Source organism: Scyliorhinus canicula, chromosome 2, assembly GCF_902713615.1.
Source record: "Scyliorhinus canicula chromosome 2, sScyCan1.1, whole genome shotgun sequence".
Lineage (NCBI taxonomy): Eukaryota > Metazoa > Chordata > Chondrichthyes > Carcharhiniformes > Scyliorhinidae > Scyliorhinus > Scyliorhinus canicula.
In genome coordinates, this window is record NC_052147.1 from 133,492,537 (window position 1) to 133,512,314 (window position 19,778).

General features: G+C 47.0%; 1 protein-coding gene across 2 annotated transcripts in view; it reads left to right on the forward strand.

Annotated features, from left to right (window-relative positions):
- The window catches only part of LOC119958476 (aldehyde oxidase 1-like), a 267,334-nt gene that overhangs the window by 70,616 nt on the left and 176,940 nt on the right, over positions 1–19,778 (forward strand). For both annotated transcript variants that reach the window (XM_038787024.1, XM_038787034.1), the window contains exons 10-13: positions 8,252–8,344; positions 10,997–11,148; positions 14,344–14,437; positions 17,514–17,623. In XM_038787024.1, the coding sequence (XP_038642952.1) occupies positions 8,252–8,344; positions 10,997–11,148; positions 14,344–14,437; positions 17,514–17,623 (449 nt within the window). The remainder of the gene's footprint in view (positions 1–8,251; positions 8,345–10,996; positions 11,149–14,343; positions 14,438–17,513; positions 17,624–19,778) is intronic.

Genomic DNA, 19,778 nt, shown 5'->3' on the forward strand with positions numbered 1-19,778 from the left:
TCTGTATTATATTGACCAGCAGGCGATGGTCGGTCTCGACGGTGAATTGAGGAAGCCCGTAGACATAATCGTGAAATTTCACAACACCGGTCCGAAGGCCCAGGCATTCCATTTCTATTTGCGCGTAGCGCTGCTCCGTGGGGGTCATCGCCCGCGACGCATATGCAACGGGGGCCCATGACGAGGCCTCATCACGTTGCAGGAGCACTGCTCCAATGCCGGATTGACTGGCATCTGTCGAAATTTTGGTCTCCTTTGCTGGATCAAAGAAAGGTAAGACCGGGGCTGTGGTTAGTTTAGCTTTGAGTTCCCTCCATTCACGCTCATGGGCAGGGAGCCACTGGAAGTCTGTCGTCTTCCTGACCAGGTTCCTGAGAGTCGTAGTATGAGAGGCGAGGTTAGGGATGAACCTCCCTAAAAAATGTACCATCCCCAAAAACCGGAGGACCCCCTTCTTGTCTTCTGGCGTTCTCATAGCTGTGATGGCAGCTACCTTGTCCGCATCCGGCTGCACACCCAATTGGGAGATGTGGTCCCCTAGGAACTTGATATCCGTCTGACCAAAAGAGCACTTGGCTCTGTTGTGGCGGAGGCCATGCTCATGTATGCGTCCGAAGACGCGCTGGAGGCGATTAACGTGCTCCTGCAGGGTGGTGGACCATATGATTATGTCATCGACATAGACGCAAACACCTTCAATCCCTTCCATAATTTGTTCCATAATCCTATGAAACACTTCTGATGCAGAGATGATCCCAAATGGCATCCTGTTGTAGCAATATCTTCCAAAGGGGGTATTGAATGTGCAGTTTCCTGCTAGATTCATCAAGCTTGTCGAGTTTGGTAAAGAGCTTGGCGCGAGCCATTTCACATGTGAGCTCTTCGCACTTGGGAATTGGATAGTGCTCCCTCATAATATTGCGATTGAGATCCTTGGGATCGATGCAAATTCTCAATTTGCCGGAAGGCTTTTTTACACATACCATGGAACTGACCCAGTCGGTTGGTTCCGTGACCCTGGAGATCACTCCTTGGTCCTGGAGGTCTTGCAGCTGCTGCTTGAGGCGGTCCTTAAGGGGCACTGGGACCCTGCGAAGTGTGTGCACCACAGACATGGCATTCGGCTTTAATAAAATCTTGTAGGTGTATAGGAGCGTGCCCATGCCCTCGAAGGCGTCGCGGTACTGGTTGATAATGGCGTCGGGTTGCGCCCTGAAGTCAGTGTCCGGAAAGGCAGACGCGTCAGCAGGAGAATGTTGCTCGTTCTGAGTTAGTGTGTTTAACACTCCTCCAACAGAGGAAGTGCGCTTAACACTCGCTTGGCTCTGTTTCTTGTTTCTATGCTCTGGAGTCGCCAGGTGCCGGAAGAGACACCGTCACAAGCATCAAGGTCAACTTCAAAGCAATACAGCTATACACCAATTAGTAAGTCCAAACAGTTAGAGTTTATTATAACAATTATAATAAATACTCATGCACACGCTAAAGACTAACTTACTTCTCTACCATTAAACAACTAATACTTATCTAAGAAGGAACAGGCAAGGTCAGGGAACAAGGCCTTCGTTCCGTTCTGGTCTGCTACTTCTTGATACTACTGGTCGGCACGGGTATAAGTAATGCCTGGGTCAAGGTAGCGATCGTCGTTTTGGCACTTACTTATCGATGGCTGCTGCTCGACGGCTGGTGTAAAAGACAGGATCTGGAGGCTGGAGTCGGAGGCCGGAGACAGGAGACCGAACCATGTGCAGGACCTTCTTTTATAGGTCCCAGGAGGTCCGTGCCCCTTGGGGCGGGCTTCCTCACCTGCTGGGTATCGATTGGGCCTTTATCCAATCGATATGATTTGATGGCTGGGGCGGTTCTTAGGACTCATTGTCCTGGTTTCGCTGGCTCCATCATGTCTGCTTCTCTATTGAAAGTATCAATAGATACTTGAGTGTATCTATTGTGCCCGGGATTGTCCCGGTATCACCTCATTAGTATGTAGATGGCTTTCCCATTAACAGCGCTACCTGAACTCTGCAGCTGTCGGGAAACCAGTTTTTGCAAGTGTCCCAATGCTTAACGCTTGTGCAAGCTGTTTTTCCCTGCACTCTTTGCAGTCTTCCATTTTGTATTCACTGGTGTCCATCTTAGATGGCTACAAGAGAGAGAGTGAACCCTCTGAATTAGGTTCAACAGCTTGCATGCCTGCGCGCCAAGCAAGGAGGCTTTCGAGGAGCCTATGATTTCAAATGACAAGATGGCTTTGCGTGACCGGTTGGTTACTTCAATTTGGCATGAGCCGTTGGCAGCAATGGCATTACCATTGTAATCTAATAGTTGGCAGGCTGATGGCAGGATGGCTGGTTTGACACAAAGGCTTTGGAGGTCAGACCACGCAATGAGATTGGCGGAGGCACCGGTGTCCAGGTGGAATCGTATTTGGGACCAGGTGTATATTATGACATCCATCACCTCCGAGCTCCAGAGACACAGGGAGGAGATGTAAAGAGACCTCCTGGCAGCCGTCGAGGTGGCAGTGGAAGCCTCAACGGCCCCATAAAGGAGGCAATGGACAATATGGAGCGGAGACTAGAGGCTCAGGCGATGACAACTAGGAACCTTGAAAAAGCTGCCACAGACCAAAGGAATTGGATTGCGTACTTGAGGCCAGATAGCGAGCCTGGTCAGGACCCAACAGGTGCCAAAGAACAAAATGGTTGACCAGGAGAACGATCACATCACAGAACCTGAGAATTGTGGGGCTGCGGAGGGAATGGAGGGGAGAAACCCCACAGAATATGTAGCAGCAATGCTCGGGAAGCAGGTCGCCAAGGAGGGCTTCGTTAAGAGGTACACTGCACACACAGGTCACTTTGGCAGTGGCCCAGGGGCAGGGTACCACTGGGGGCGTGAAGAATAATCTTTATTATTGTTACAAGTAGGCTTACATTAACACTACAATGAAGTTACTGTGAAAATCTCCGCATTACCACACTTCTGCGCCTGTTCGGGTACATAGAGGGAGAATTCAGAATGTGACCCCAGCCAGGAATTGGACCCGGTTCCCTGGTGCTATGACACAACAGTGCTAACCACTATGCTACCATGCCGTACTGTGCTATCGTGTGACTCCACAGATATCAAGATAAAAAGCGGATCCTGAGGCAGGCGAAGTGCGTGAAAGGGTGCAAATGCGAAGGACATTTCACCTGCGTGTACTAGGACATTGGTGCAGACCTGGCCAAACGGCGGGCATAATTCAACGGTGCCAAATCCGGGCTCTACAAAAGGGAGGTGCAGTTTGGCATGCTCTACCCTCCCAAACTTTGGGCCACATACCAGAGAAAAGAGCATTATTCTGATGCCCTGGAGGAGGCGAACAAGTTTCTCCTGAAAAATGGATTGGGTGAACAGCGAGAGTGGGAGGGTGCCAGAACCCCGGCTGCAAGAGGTCAAAAAGAGGTGCGGAGAGAGGGGTGTAGGGTGAGAGAGATAGTCAAGGGTTAAATAGTGGAAACTGACCAATATGCTAGTGCACAGGCTGGTGTATATGAGTATAGCGAATGACGAGGCCATGACATGCTTCCTGGGAGGGAGGGAGGGAGTGCCTGGCAGAGGGGAAGGGAAAAACAGAGCCTCGAGGGAAACAGAGGGGGAAGGGGCGGGGAATGGGGTGGGATTGGGAGAGGCAGGAAAGGGGGTAAAGCTGATGGGGCAGGGGGAACTCGGAGGGAGGAGCGCAAGGGTGAGGAGCACAGGGGAAAAGCAGGGGGGAGGGGAGAGGGAAGGTAGAGCTCTGGTTGCAACAAGTCGCATGTGGTGACTACTAAAATGAAGAAGTAATCAGTGGCCATCTTGAATGGCCCGTGATCAAGGGCAGGCCCAGATGCACAGGACCAGGCCCACAGGGTGAGTATGGCTGACTCCACAGGAAGGGGGAGGAGGGGCAACCCCCCCCTCCCAATCCGGACTGTAACATGGAACGTGTTGTGCCTCATCAGGCCGCTGAAGTGATCCAGATTCCTCGCCCACCTCAAGAGTTTGAGGGTGGACGTAACCTTCGTACAGGAAACGCACTTTAGGGAGAGGGACCAACTGCGGGTAAGGAAGGGCTGGGTGGTGTGACATTATGTAGACTGTCTAGAATATAAAGGGTTAATGTAATATCACAATTGACCACTAGATGGAGCTGGATGCAGAATTATATAAAGCACTGACTCTCAGCTTCTGGGGGAGGGCTGGAGAGAATGCAGAGGAGAGGTTTAGAGAGTGCAGAGTACAGTTACAGATAGAGTGTAGAGGCTAGTATTAGTAGAGTGTAGATTAAGATTACTAGATTATTGCTTGCTATAGGAGAAAGTGGTTGAGCTTTAATAAGTAATGTAATAAATGATTTGTGATTGAACTTGGCTTCTGTGGTCTTTGTGAACACTACAATATCCATCCTGATAATAAGAATCATAAAGAACACCACAGGTGGGACAAACATTTCACTCAAGTTTCGATACCAGAACGAGGGGAGTGGCTGTATTAATCAGGTCACTTTCATTCAGGTGACGAGCACACTGATAGAACCGGGTGTGGTGGGGGGTTGCAATATGTGATGGTCAGCAAGACCCTGGAAGGGCCCCCAGTAGTCTTGTTAAATATGCAGAATTCGTCAGGAAGATGATGGCTGAACTCCCAGACCTGGACACCCACCAATTTATCATGGGGTGGTGTACTTTAACTTCGTACAGTACCCAACGATGGACAGATCCAACTCCAGGTCAGAAACCGTGTCAGGTATGGCAGGAGAATTAAATGCCTTTATGGAACAGATAGTTGGGGGGGGGGGAGGAGCTGGACCGTTGAGAGGTTCACCAACCGGGGGGAAATAATTCTCCTTTTTCTCCCATGTGCACACGGCCAACTCGCGGATAGACTTCTTTGCCGTAGGGAAGATGGTGCTTCCAGGGGTAACAAAGTTGGAATACTCCGTGATTGTAATCTCCAATCACACACTGCACCACATGGAGGTGAAGTTGGAGGAGGGATGGCCCAACACCCCCCGTGAAAGCTGGATGCAGCTCTCCTCATCGATAAGGAATTCTGCACAAAAATATCCCAAGCCATTGATAGTTATGTATCCTGCAACCATAATCGGGAGGTCTCACCCTCCACGATCTGGGAGGCACTGAAGGAAGGGTGAATTCATAGCCTAAAGGACCCTGAGGGACAGGAAAGAAAGGGCAGCCAAACAGCGGCTGATCAACTCCACACTGGAGGTGGATCGGCGATACTCCACTGCGGAACTGTGGAACTGCTGGCAGAGAGGAAGAAGCTGCAGATAGAATTTGACCTGCTCTCTCCAAGAAAGGCAGTCCAACAGCTCTGTCAGGCTCAAGAGGCCTTCTATGAGCATGGAGATGTGGACTGCCGCATGCTGACACACCAGTTGAGAAAACAGGCAGCCACGAAAGAGATAGCGCAGGCTAAAGACAGAAATGGTAGGATGGTACCAGACCCAAAAGATGTCAATAAGGCTGTTGCAAACTTCTACAGAGGGCAGGGCAACATGGTGGTGCAGTGGTTAGCACTGCTGCCTCATGGCGCCGAGGTCCCAGGTTCGATCCCGGCTCTGGGTCACTGTCCACGTGGAGTTTGCACATTCTCCCCGTGTTTGTGTAGGTTTCACCCCCCACAACCCAAAAGATGTGCAGGCTTGGTGGATTGACCACGCTAAATTGCCTCTTAATTGGAAAAAATGAATTAGGTACGCTAAAATTATTTTTAAAAATGTCTACAGAGGGCTGTACACCCAGGAGGGGGCTCGGGGATGGAACAGTTCCTCGATGCATTGGACATACCAGTGCTGGGTAGGACAGGAAAGAAGGGCTGGAAGCACCGCTAGAGCTGGGCAAAATTGTGGAATGCATTAATTCCATGCAGTCAGGGAAAGTGCCGGGACCAGATGGGTTCCTGGTACTTTTACAAAACATTTGTAGCAGCGCTGGCCCCACACTTGTGGGAGATGTTCAACGACTGACTATCAAAAGGGGCCCTGCCACCCCCACTGGTCCAAGCTCTGACCTCACTGATCCCCAAAGATCTGACAGAGTGTGCATCATACAGAACCATCTCTCTCTTGAACACGGATGCAAAAGTCCTCGTGAAAGCACTGGCGAGGTGCATGAAAGGTGCCTATCAGAAGTGAACATGGAAGATCAGACTGGATTTATTCAAGGCAGACAGCTAACAAGCGGCCTTTATGGACATCTCGCCAAGTTTGAAATGACCACTGCTTCCTGGAGTGTGTATGGGGTAGCCGGGAACATCAGATGCCTGCTGAATGTATTAATGACCCCCATCTGAGGAGAGGAAACCAGAGTTGGTTGACTCCCTAGACACTGAGAAAGCCTTTGATCGAGTAGAATGGAGGTACATCATAGAGGTGCTTGAAGGTTTGGGTTTGGAGCAGGGTTCCCCATGTGGGTGAACAATGCCCCTACAGCGTATGGACGAATGCTACCAGCTCGGAATGCATTTGGTTGCACAGGAGATTGAGGCGGGGATATCCACTGACTCCGCTCCTGTTCACACTGGCAATTGAACAACTGGCCATTGCCCTTAGATCGGCGGAATAGTGGACGGGCATTCGAAGAGGGGTAGGGAGCATAGAATCTCACTCTATGCAGGTGACCTGCTCCTGTACATGTCATACCCCCTAGCCAGCATGGGAAGGATAACCGGACACTTCAGGGAGTTCAGCGCTTTCTCAGGTTACAAACTCAACCTGGAAAAGAGGAAAACTTCCCAGTGAACCTCAAGAAGGAGGATCAGAGCTGGAAGAACTACTACTTAAAGTGACCCAAGCCAAGCTCAGCTAACTGGTCAAAGCTCCACAAATGGAACCTCAACAGCCTGGTGGAAGAGGTGGAGAGAGACCTGGTAGACATAGTTGACAGCTTCAAATTCCGAGGTGTAAACATCACCAGCATCACCAACAATCTGCCCTGGTCCACCCAAGTCGATGCTATGACCAAGAAAGCACAACAGTGCCTATACTTCCTCAGGAAATTCGGCATGTCCACATTGACTCTGACCAATTTTTATAGATGAACTATAGAAAGCATCCTATTGGCAGCATCACAGCCTGGTATTGAAACTGCTCGGCTCAAGGCCATAAAAAACTACAGAGAGTTGCAAACACAGCTCAGTCCATCAGACGACCCTGCCTCCCATCCATTGACTCTGTCTATAACTCCCCGCTGCCTTGGGAAAGCATGCAGCATAATAAAAGACCTCTGCCACCTGGGTATTCACTCTTCCAACCTCTTCCATCGGGCATGAGGTACAAAAGTCTGAGAACACGCACTTACAGATTCAAAAACAGCCTCTTCCCCCATGTTACCAGACTCCTCAATGACTCTCTTATAGTCTCAACTGATCTCTCCATGAATCTTCTCTACTGTGTAGCACTACACTCTATATGCTTCACCCGATGTCTATGTCTATGTATTTACATTGATATTTGTTGTTTGTCCTATGTTTTTCATGTAGGCCGCACTTATTTTATTTCCTGCACTGGCAACTTGACACCTAGGCACCTTGCAGGGGCAATGCCGGGGTGCCAGCCTGGCAGTGTCAAGGTGGTGGGTACTAGCAGGAGAGCCAGGGTGCTACCATGTTCAGATCCCAACTATCAAAGGACCTCTAATGGCCGAGGAGACCCTCCCCCAACCAGGTTACAATAATAATCTTTATTAGTGTCACAAGTAGTCTTGCATTAACTCTGAAATGAAGTTACTGTGAAAAGCCCCTAGTTGCCACACTCCAGAGTCTGTTCGGGTACACGGAGGGAGAATTCAGAATGTCCAAATTACCGAACAGCACGTCTTTCGGGACTTGTGGGATGAAATCGGAGCACCTGGAGGAAACCCACACAGAAGGGGAGAATGTGCAGGCTCCACACAGACAGACCCAAGCCGGGAATCGAACACGGGTCACTGGCGCTGTGAAGCAACAGTGCTAACTACTGTGCTACCGTGCTCCTGCGGGTGTGCCTGGTTCATGTTTGTGGCGCTTGGCGAGGTCTCCAAGGCGAGGCCATGAGCTCCCGGGCAGCAGGCAAATACAGTGCAGACATATTTGAAAAAGTTTAATGGCTCATTTAAATAATCAGGATCTCAACCAATGAGCTCCTTCTGTACAACTTGTGCTATAAATGCCAAATTAATGTCTTATCACTGGTCTTATCTGAGGTTATTTTCCTGTCCACTAGGTCCTAATATAAAGTTTAAAGGTGCCTTTCACCCAGTGATGATCCATCCTGTCAATGTTTCTGAGCTCAACTCTGTACAGTTCACGGATGAGGGTGAGTTATTTCCTTTCTTAACCAATTCTCGCCCCTCTCTGGCTCTGATTTTTTTTCCACCCCTGCAGGGAATCTTACTGAGGAACAGCTTCACCACTACCAGGATCTTCGTCGCTGTTCAACTGTGAGCCTGGATAGTGAGATCTGAAGGCTGTCCCACCATATCGGGTATCACTATCCCATTCGATACATACACATACACCAACCCAGCAGTGAGGCTGATTAACAATTCAACCAACTATTGGTGTGAATTGTAACACCCTACTACTGCCACCCTTACTACAGCCACCAACAGTGCCACCCCAACTATTGCCAGCCCATCTACTGCCACCTAACTGCTGACAACCAAGCTGAGAATGATTTTTAAAAATTTCTTCTTGGGACCGGCATTTGTTGCCCATCCATAACTGCCCTTGAATTGAGTGGCTCGCTAGGCCATTTCAGAGGGGATCAGTTAAGAGTTAACCGCAACGCTGTGTGGTTCTGGTGTCACATGTAGACCAGACAGGGTAAGGAGGGCAGATTTCCACCTAACTACAGACTAGGAATCAGATCTGGCTGACTCAGTTCCAGATCTGGTAGTGTCCTACCCCAAGCCAGGCATCTGGTCAGTGTCATAAGCTGTTTGTGTCTCATGTAATGTTCTGAATTTTTTTTTCTTTATTTATTCATGGGTTGTGGGCATTACTGGCTGGGCCAGCATTTATTGCCTATCCCTGGGGGCATTGAAGAGTCAATCACATTGCTGTGGATCTGGAGTCATAAGTAGGCCAGACCAGATAAGGATGACAGATTTCCTTCCCTAAAGGAGATAAGAGCCCCAGTTGGGTTTTTATAACAAATGACAATGGTTTCATGGTCATCATTACACTTTTAATTCCAGATTTTTGTCCAATTCAAATTTCACCATCTGCCATGGTGGGATTCAAACCCGGGTCCCCAGAGCATTACCCTGGGTCTCTGGATTATTAGTCCAGTGACAATACCACTGTGCCACTGCCTCTCCATTATGTTCAGCGAAAGAGCACCAGTGCAGTACTAATCTGCTGAAATTTCTTGAAGAGCAAATAGTGCGGTCTCTAATTGCTGCTTGGAAATTTATTACTGAATTTCAAAAAGGTATCTGATACAGTTCCACATGTGAGGCTTTTGAAGATGACCAACATTTTTGCGGAATAAGTGGTTGCATTCTCATCTCTTGAGTCAAAAGTCAAGAGGTTTGAGCTCCACATTGAATGAAGTCTATCGACCTCTGAATACTGGATTAACAAACAATGGGAGGACTTGCATACTTAGGACAGAGGAGGCTGAGGGCATAGATTTAAAATAATTGCAGGAATGGTTAGAGGGGAGATGAGGAAACATATATTTTCACGCAGAGGTTTGTAGGGACCTGAAACACACTGTGTGCAAGAGTGGTGGGCGCAGAAACTCTCCCAACATTTAAAAAGTGCTTTCATGTTTAATTGAAGAGCCATGACCTGCAGGGCAATGGACCCAAAGCAGGAAGGTACAATTAACCTGTGTACATAGAACATAGAAAAATACAGCACAGAACAGGCCCTTCGGCCCACGATGTTGTGCCAAACCTTTGTCCTAGATTAATCATAGATTATCATAGAATTTACAGTGCAGAAGGAGGCCATTCAGTTCATCGAGTCTGCACCGGATCTTGGAAAGAGCACCCTACCCAAGTTCAACACCTCCACCCTATCCCCATAACCCAGTAACCCCACCCAACACTAAGGGAAATTTGGGACACTAAGGGCAATTTATCATGGCCAATCCACCTAACCTGCACATCTTTGGACTGTGGGAGAAAACCGGAGCAACCGGAGGAAACCCACGCACATACGGGGAGGATGTGCAGACTCCGCACAGACAGTGACCCAAGCCGGAATCGAACCTGGGACCCTGGAGCTGTGAAGCAATTGTGCTATCCACAATGCTACCGTGCTGCCCTTAAGAACAAATTAATCTGCACTCCATTATTCTACCGTAATCCATGTACCTATCCAATAGCCGCTTGAAGGTCCCTAATGTTTCCGACTCAACTACTTCCACAAGCAGTGCATTCCATGTCCCCAATATTCTCTGGGTAAAGAACCTACCTCTGACATCCCCCCTATATCTTCCACCATTCACCTTAAATTTATGTCCCCTGGTAATGGTTTGTTCCACCCTGGGAAAAAGTCTCTGAATGTCTACCGTATCTATTCCCCTGATCATCTTATAAACCTCTATCAAGTTGCCCCTCATCCTTCTCCGTTCTAATGAGAAAAGGCCTAGCACCCTCAACCTTTCCTCATAAGACCTACTCTCCATTCCAGGCAACATCCTGGTAAATCTCCTTTGCACCTTTTCCAAAGCTTCCACATCTTTCCTAAAAGGAGTTCTTCATTGACCGACATGGACACGGTGGATTGAATGGCCTCCTTCAATGTTGTAAATTTCCCATGATTCTATTTCTATAGTTACAAGTAATTATCTCCCCCATGATAAAGGGTAAGTTGAAGTAGGAATGAACCGGAAAAAAGCAGCAAACAGTGGGGATCTGCCAGAGCTACCCTTCCCCAGTAAAATACTCAAGAATTTCATGATTGTGATTTAACTTCCGAAGTTTATCAATCACCCTGGTTCTTTACCTGGCAGGACTAAGACTTGGTGCTGCATGCAGTCTATCCCATATGAAGAATGTGTTAGTAAAAGCAATTGCAGAGATTGCTCAGGAGAAAACTGAAATCTTCCAAGCACTTGTGGACCAGCTCTGTGTGTTGGGCGGAGAACAGATTCGAAACGTGGCGGTGAGTAGCTGGTAATGACTTGTGTGTTGGAAATTAGTTCAAATAGTGACAGCAGATGTAATCAACATCGCACTTTAGTACTTTGAACAAATGGACTCTTAACCAAGAGACCTGGATGATGTAATTGGCTAGGTCCTGTTATTTCATTTTTGGGGAAAATATTAAATTCATTTTAAAGGGATAAAAATATTCTATTTAATTCAGTATTAACTGATGCTCTCATTGAGAGATGGAGAGCATTCCTGGGGCTGGTGTGAATAACAGAGATTTTCATATTTAAGCAGTGAACTTAGTTGAATTTAGAGAAAGCATTTGATAAAGTTCCACAAGTGAAGCTTTTAAAAAGCCAGTTAAGATTTCTGAAATTAATGACCCATTACTTGAATGTTTCTTTCTTAATTTGGGGGCCAATGATCTTGGTTGAGGCAGAGTGGTGGAAATTGGTGTGAGTCCAATATGGAAAGAGGTTCAAATCCTAATACTTTTTTCTCAGGCTCATGAACATGTAAATTTTTCCATCACATTAGTTTAATGTCCTTGAGAAACAGGCATGTGAAATGTAATCAGATAGCTGCTGGAACATATCTCCGAGCATTTTGGTTATATGCAGGCAGACCTTTGTGACGTTGTCACCTGACCCATCTCCCTGCCCCTTTGCTCAGTAAAAATGCATCATACAGGTTGACTGTAACAAATGCCTATGGAACCAATTTTCAACTCATAGCAGTTTAGCTGAGTGGTAGCTGTACCACTTCAGAGTTAGTATGGGTTTGAGCCACACTGCGGAGGCCTTAGCAGATACTTTAGGCTGGCATCTTCAATGCAGTGCCGAGGAAGTGCTGCACTGATGGAGTAGCTGTATTTCAGATCAGATGTTCAACTGAGGCTTTATCTGACCTCGGCAAAGAATGTAAAAGATACCGCTGCCCAATCTGAAGAAGAGTAGGTGAATTCACCCCAGCGTCCTCGCCCATATTTATCCCTCAACCAACATCACAAAAACATAGGCTGTCCAGTCATTTATCTCATTGCTATTTGTGGGGCACACAAAACAGCAGCATGTTTCCTACAGCACAGCTTCAAAATATAATTAGGGAATTCTGATGCACTTTGGGATGTCTGACGAAGGTGCCAAGATACTGCTTAAATAGCAAGCGTCATTCTTATTCTGCCAAATGGAGCCTAATGACATATTAACAATCAGGGTGAATCACCCGCTTCCTATCCAAGTAATCACGGATGAAATGAGGGGATAAGGTAAGATCTTCTTCTCACCCAGACAACAGGAAGGGCATTCCCACGAGTGTTATGGTGGGATTTGGGGGGAGAACTTGTTCCAAATTCTCATCCACTGACCAGTCGCTAAAACAGAGTTATCACTAGTCCTGGAAAAATGTAATTTGTAATTAAGACGACTTTCCACCATGAAGGAAGCAGCCAGTACATGGTGCTGGGAGAGGCTGAGCATCAACTTTCTCTACTTTCTACTTTCTATGACTCTACTTTCTCAGAAAACTAGGGAAATTTGGCATGTCAGCTACGACCCCCACCATCTTCGACAGATGCACCATAGAAAGCATTCTTTCTGGTTGCATCACAGCTTGGTATGGAGCTTGCTCTACCCAAGACCACAGGAAATTACAAAAAGTCGTGAATGTAGCCCAATCCATCACGCAAACCGGCCTCCCATCCATTGACTCTATATATAATTCCCGCTGCCTCAGAAAGGCAGCCAGCATAATTAAGGACCCCACGCACCCCGGAAACCTCTCTTCCAGCTTCTTCCGTCAAGAAAAAGAAACCAAAGTTTGAGGTCATGTACCAACCGACTCAAGAACAGCTTCTTCCCTACTGCCATCAGACTTTTGAATGGACCTACCTCGTATTAAGTTGATCTTTTCTCTACACCTTGCTATAGCTGTAACTTTATATCCTGCAGTCTCTCCTTCCCTTCCTAAGTACGGTATGCATTGTTTGTACAGCATGCAAGAAACAATACTTTTCATGGCATACTGATACATGTGACAATAATAAATCAAATCCAAATGAAGGGATACAAGATACAACAAACTGGTACATACTAACAACCTCTAATCATAATTTAATCGATAGGTGGAACTGGATTGTTTATTCTATATTAAAAGTAACTTATTTAAATAGACGGCTTCTGCAGGAGCTGGAGAATTTAGATGAGACTAGACTTGCTAGTCTCGATTGACTTTCATGTCAATCAGATTCTCCACCACAAAGGGTCTTTCCATTCTGTAAAGATCAGGAATGGAATCCTGTTTGGTATGACTTCCTGGACCCTCCAGCAGCAGCATTCGCCTGGCACCATGGGAAAATTTGGACTTTGAGCTGCTGTCCAAATTTTCCTGGCCTGCTTGTAACTTTGCTTGCTGTGTCAGGCCTTTGTGAGGAAATGTTTACTCTCTATAGTTAGAACATAGAACATTACAGCACAGAACAGGCCCTTCGGCCCTCGATGTTGTGCCGAGCAATGATCACCCTACTCAAACCCACGTATCCACCCTATACCCGTAACCCAACACCCCCCCACCCCCCCTTAACCTTACTTTTAGGACACTACGGGCAATTTAGCATGGCCAATCCACCTAACCCGCACATCTTTAGACTGTGGGAGGAAACCGGAGCACCCGGAGAAAACCCACGCACACACGGGGAGGACGTGCAGACTCCGTCCTTTATTCTTATTTCTTCTCTGAACAATAGAACTCCTTCTTTCCCTCATTCCTTCCTCTTTCTTGATCCCAATCTCAACATCAATGAACCACCAGTAACTGAGTATCCTTGATTGTCTCCTACACATTTTATCTCTGCTTATTGCCCTGCACTGTGGTCCTGGCCATTCAGTGGAAGGGGTGCGTCCTCAACCCTAATAGAAAAATGTGCTTTTCTGGGGCATGGGGAGACTTAGGGGCAGATCTTTATTTTCACAGATTCCAGTAAACTGGAGATAGTGTATCGGCCGCCCATGAAAACACCTATCAGCTGTTCTTTCTTCTGACGTTGAAGATGATAATTAATGTCTAGTCAATTGTCTGCGGTCAGGAGTCTGCATTCATAGGGCCAGAGATGCCTGTTAGTTTAGGTGCAATGTGAGGCAAGAGGATCAATAGCATGATAAAGTAAGAAATGTATTGCACAGTGTAACTCCCCCTGTTAATGTTCCAGTCACTTGGAGGCAACATTGTGAGTGGATCTCCCACATCTGATCTGAATCCCATTCTGGCAGCTACCAACTGTATCCTCGAATTGGTATCAAAAGGTAGGTTTTGAGAGTTCTAGTTTATCATTTTTACAGCAATAAAAACATATAAATAGAAGTTGACCATCTGCCCCTTGGGCCTGTCATACCATTGGATCATGGCTGATCTGTATCTGAACTCCATTGGTCTGTGTTATTTCTATAATTTTTAACACTCCTGCCTGATAAAATGATTCAACCACCAGTGGGCGGCAAGGTATCACAGTGGTTAGCACTGTTGCTTCACAGCGCCAGTGTCCCCGGCTTGGGTCACTATCTGTGTGGAGTCTGCACATTCTCCCCGTTCCTGCGTGGGTTTCCTCCGGGTGCTTCGGTTTCCTCGCAGAAGGCCCAAAAGATGTACTGTTAGGTAATTTGGCCACTCTGAATTCTCCCTCAGTGTACCCGAACAGGTGCTGAAATGTGGCGACGAGGGGCTTTTCACAGTAACTTCATTGTAATGTGAATGTAAGCCTACTTCTGACAATAAAGATTATAAAATAAAAAAGCATATCTTCCCTGTCTTCCCCTTTCAGCTGTCCTTAGGGGCCGTTGCCTCAGCGACATCTCGGTCCACTCTTCAGTCACCGATACACTTCCTCCCCTCCCTTCAGCACCTCTCCTTGAAAGTGCAGGAGATGCATCGCCCGTCCTCTCACCCCCTTCCTTGTCGCTGTCCAATGCACAAAACACCGCTTTCAAGTGAAACTCTGATTTACTTGTACTTCTTTCAATTTAGTGCATGGCATTCGCTGTTTATAATGTGGTCTCCTCTACGTTGCACTTTGTGGAACACCTCCAGTCAGTCAGTAAGCATGACCCTGAGCTTCTGGCTGCCTGTAATTTTAATTCTCCACCTTTCTCCCAGTCTGACCCTTCTGCCCATTGCCTGCTGCAATGTTCCAGTGAAGTTCAATGTAAGCTCGAGGAATAACATCTCATCTTTCCCACTCTGCACCTTTCTGGACTCAACATCGAGTTCAACACCTTTAGATCACGGTGTGAGTTGTGAGGAAGATGCAAAGAGGCTTCAAGGAGATTTAGACAGACTAAGTGAGTGGGCAAGAACATTGCAGATGTAATATCATGTGGAAAGATGTGGGGCGAGATTCTCCATAGCCCAACGCCGTAATCGGGAATGAAGATTGAGTGGAGAATGGCTCCTGACACCAAATCGGGGAAGGCGCCGGGTTGACGCCTCAGTTTATCAAAATAAAACTTTGTTTTATTTAATAACTCGGTATTGACTCCTTCTGGTCGACAAAAACTGTATTCTAAACAGAGACATAACTAAGGCTGTATTTAATTGAAGCATCAGTTCCCCCTTTGCTTCAATTGTACAGACACATTTCCTTGGGATTCATGGCCTAAATCTCTTAAAGATCTGGGACTGGATTCTCCCCACCCCGATGCCGAAATTGCATTCAGAGATGGGACGGAGAATCCAGTTTCCCACATGAAATCAGGCCCACCGCCAGTTCCACGATTCTGCGCCCCCACAAAAGTGCGCTGATTATCCACCACCTGAGACCATTGCCTGAGGTCCGCCCCCGATTCTCCGTCCCTCACCAGCCGAATTCCCGATGGCGTGGCCCACTTATGGTCCCACTGTCCATGATACCCACGTGGCGGATGCAGACTCAGTTCGGTCCGCCACAGTTGGGGGAGGGCCGAATGGAGGGCAGGAGGGGCCTCATTTGTGACTGGGGTTTTTTGTCGACGAGCGATCGATCGGGGGCACTATTTCAGCGGTTCAAGTCCGCGGTTTCAGTTCGCCATGGAGCACGACGCGGCTGCTGGATGCCGCCGCCATGCACATGCGCGGCCTCTGACCCGAAAGTGCGGGGGGCTCTATGGGCAGCTGGAACTGCGAGCTCCACGACAGCTGTCTGTTAGCCCTCTGCAAGGTTGTGAATCTGTGGCCTTTTGACGCCAGTTTTCCTGGTGTAAAAGACCACAATTTTCAGGACGGCATGGGGACATAGTCCCAGAAACGGAGAATCCAACCACTGAGCTGCCAACTTTGGTTTGTATTCCAGGAGATCTCTGCCCCATGCTTTTTCCTTTCATCACACATGACAATTACTGAATAACGGTAGCACGGTAGCATAGTGGTTAGCATAAATGCTTCACAGCTCCAGAGTCCCAGGTTCGATTCCCGGCTGGGTCACTGTCTGTGCGGAGTCTGCACGTCCTCCCCGTGTGTGCGTGGGTTTCCTCCGGGTGCTCCGGTTTCCTCCCACAGTCCAAAGATGTGCGGGTTAGGTGGATTGGCCATGCTAAATTGCCCGTAGTGTCCTAAAAAAGTAAGGTTAAGGGGGGGGGTTGTTGGGTTACGGGTATAGGGTGGATACGTGGGTTTGAGTCGGGTGATCATGGCTTGGCACAACATCGAGGGCCGAAGGGCCTGTTCTGTGCTGTACTGTTCTATGTTCTAACGGCGGTGACAATATCCATAATATCCTTCCTGATGTTTGAAACCTAATAGTATTCAAATGCTGCATGGTGGTGCACACAGAACCTGCTTCTCTGCACAATATTCTAGGTAAAGCGTTGGCCATGACTCAGTGGTAGTCTCTTGCCTCTGGGTCCGACGTTAAGGATTCAAGTCCTATTCCAGAACACAAAGTCAAGGCTAATGCAGTATTGAAAGAGAGCAGTATTGATAGATATTCTATCAGAGGTGCCATCTGTGACATTAAACCGAGGCCCAGCTGCTCTCTCAAGTGAAGACAAGAGGTCCCATGAAACTATAACCAAAACGTGGAGTGGTTCATGTGATGTATAAGCAGTATAAACTGGTTGGGCCGAATGGCCTGTTTCTATGGTATATATTTTATGTAACAACACATTACACTCCCCAGTGTCCTGGTTAATATTAATTCCTCAACCAGGATCATTAAAACAAGGTCTATCACATTGCTGTTTTCAGTCACAGGTCGTCAGAACTGTAAGCAACTCAACAGTTGACGAGTGTGAGTGAGCCCAAACAAGTCTGAGCTGCAACCCCATGGAATATTTGCTGGAATATATGAGGAACGGTGGTCAGAACAGAATTGTTCAATGTTCCAAATGTTTGCTTTCATGCTTCCAACAGAAAGAAGAAGAAAAATTCATTTAGATGAAAATTTCTTTGTTGGTTTTGGTAAAACGGCACTGATGCCAGAAGAGGTCTTGCTGTCAATCTTCATTCCGTATTCCAGGAAAGTAAGTAATTGAAGAGATAATCGGTGAAATCAGCAAGTGATTGGTAAGTCAGCCACGAAAATCACTCTCAGTGACGAATAGTTCTCACTTTATTTTCCTAAATGGGTGAAAGGGAACAATCAATTTGAGATCTGAGTGATATACATTGGGAGAGCTGCATGCTAAAAATAGCCTGAATTTTTATTTGTTATTTGAACAAGGACATTGAGAACAACTTGCAATTAATAGTACCTTTGACATCGAAAATTACCCTAAGATATTTCACAGAGACCAAATCAGACAAAAAGTTTATTATTAGGAGGAGTGCCTAAAATTTTTTTTGAAAAAAAGAGGCTTTAACCACCATGCTAAAGCTGGAGAGAGGTGTTACCTCCAGTTGCAGAGCTTTGTTCAGAGGTTTTTCTGACTTTCCCGCCATCTTTCTTATTGGAGCGGATTCTCTCCTGCCCGGGTTTGGAGGAGGGCAGTATGTCTGGCATGTATGCGCAGATTGCTGGGGAAGAGTTGAATTTGGTGGAAGGGTGAAAGAGAAATGGGTGGAGGAGTTGGGGCCAATACTGGAAGAGGGCATGTGGAGTGAGGCACTGCGGAAGGTGAATGCTGTGTCATCGTGAGTGAGCCTGAACCTTACCCAGCTAAAGGTAGTGTTTTGAGTGTACCTCACGAAGGCGAGGATGAGCGTTTTTTTTGAGTTGGTGGAGTACAAGAGGGGTCAAGGGGGCCCACACACAACACGCATATGTTTAGTCCTGTTCTAAGCTGGTGGATTTCTGGAGGTCTTTTTTTGACACCATGTTGGCGATCCTAAAAATTGAGTTACAGTCGCCTGGTGCTTTTTGGGGTTTCAGAAGTGCTGGAGCGTCGGATGGGTGCAGAGGCAGATGTCCTTGCCTTTGTCTCGTTGGTGGTGCGGAGGCACATCCTTCTGGGTTGGAGTTTGGGGACACTGCCGAGTTCCTCGGCATGGCTAGGGCATTTGATTGAGTTTTTGCACCCCGACAAGGCCAAATACACCGTTGGGGGTGGGGGGGGGGGGGGGGGGGGGGGGGGGGGGATTAAGGGGTTGTATCGGAGATGGCAGCCATTTATATTGTATTTCAGAGAATTGGTCACTGTTAGCTGTTGGGGGCGTGGGGGTTTATTTTCTTTTTTTTGTTTTGGAAGGTTGTGGGGGGAGATTTGCATGGGTTAGTGTTTTAAAGGTATTTGTTTGCATGTTTTGTAATTTTGTATAAAATGTTAAAAGTGTAATAAAATCATTTCCAAAAGCTGGGGTGAGGTGGAAAATGTCAAATGGAAATTCAGACCATAGTCCTTAGGCCAATCGTGGGCAACTTGCAGTCCGAGGCCACATGTAGCACATCTGGGCTCTGAATGAAGCCCACAAGACATTTTGGTGACATAGTCCACGCATTCCACTAATTTCCATCTGCACAGTTTTTTTCCTGGTGGTATGACTGAAGTGATAAGCACATAAAACAAGGGCAAGTGAAGTGAGCGCATGCTGATTGCTCACAACATTGACTGTTAGTGCAGTGTGCTCCTTCTGCACTGCCACATAAATATTTCTTTTGTTTTACTATTTGAAGTTGATTGCAGTTCTTGGTTAAGCATTTTCTATAACTCATTTTGAAGTATTCAGTGTGTATTATGTTATGAGCCAGGGTTTAGAGAACCCCAAAGTGTATCATGGAGTTCCCCTGACCCACAACTTTTACTAGATTGTGGCATGGGGAGCACACGGCCCACTCTACAGGTGTGGTAGAACAGAAATGGAAAAGTAGTTTTTAAAGCAGAACAATGCAGTGAACATCTTAGCAACCATTAATACAAATACAACCGCCAAAGAATACAACACTGAGCAATGCTTTAAGCTTTCCTTTTAACATCCATAAGACTTAAAACACCTTTTACCAGAAGCAGATCAGGTTAAAGTCACGACTGTTATTAGTTTTAAATCACCAGGATCGATTTACAGTCTTTAGATTACAGAGAGTAACTCTAATACACCTTCTGGCTGTGACCGCAGCTATCCAGCTCTGAAAACAAAACTAAAACACACCCTACAGCAAACAGCCTAAAACAAAAGTAAAAATCTGCCAGACAGCCCAACTCCTCCCACACTCTGACATCACTGATAAACACTTATTTCATA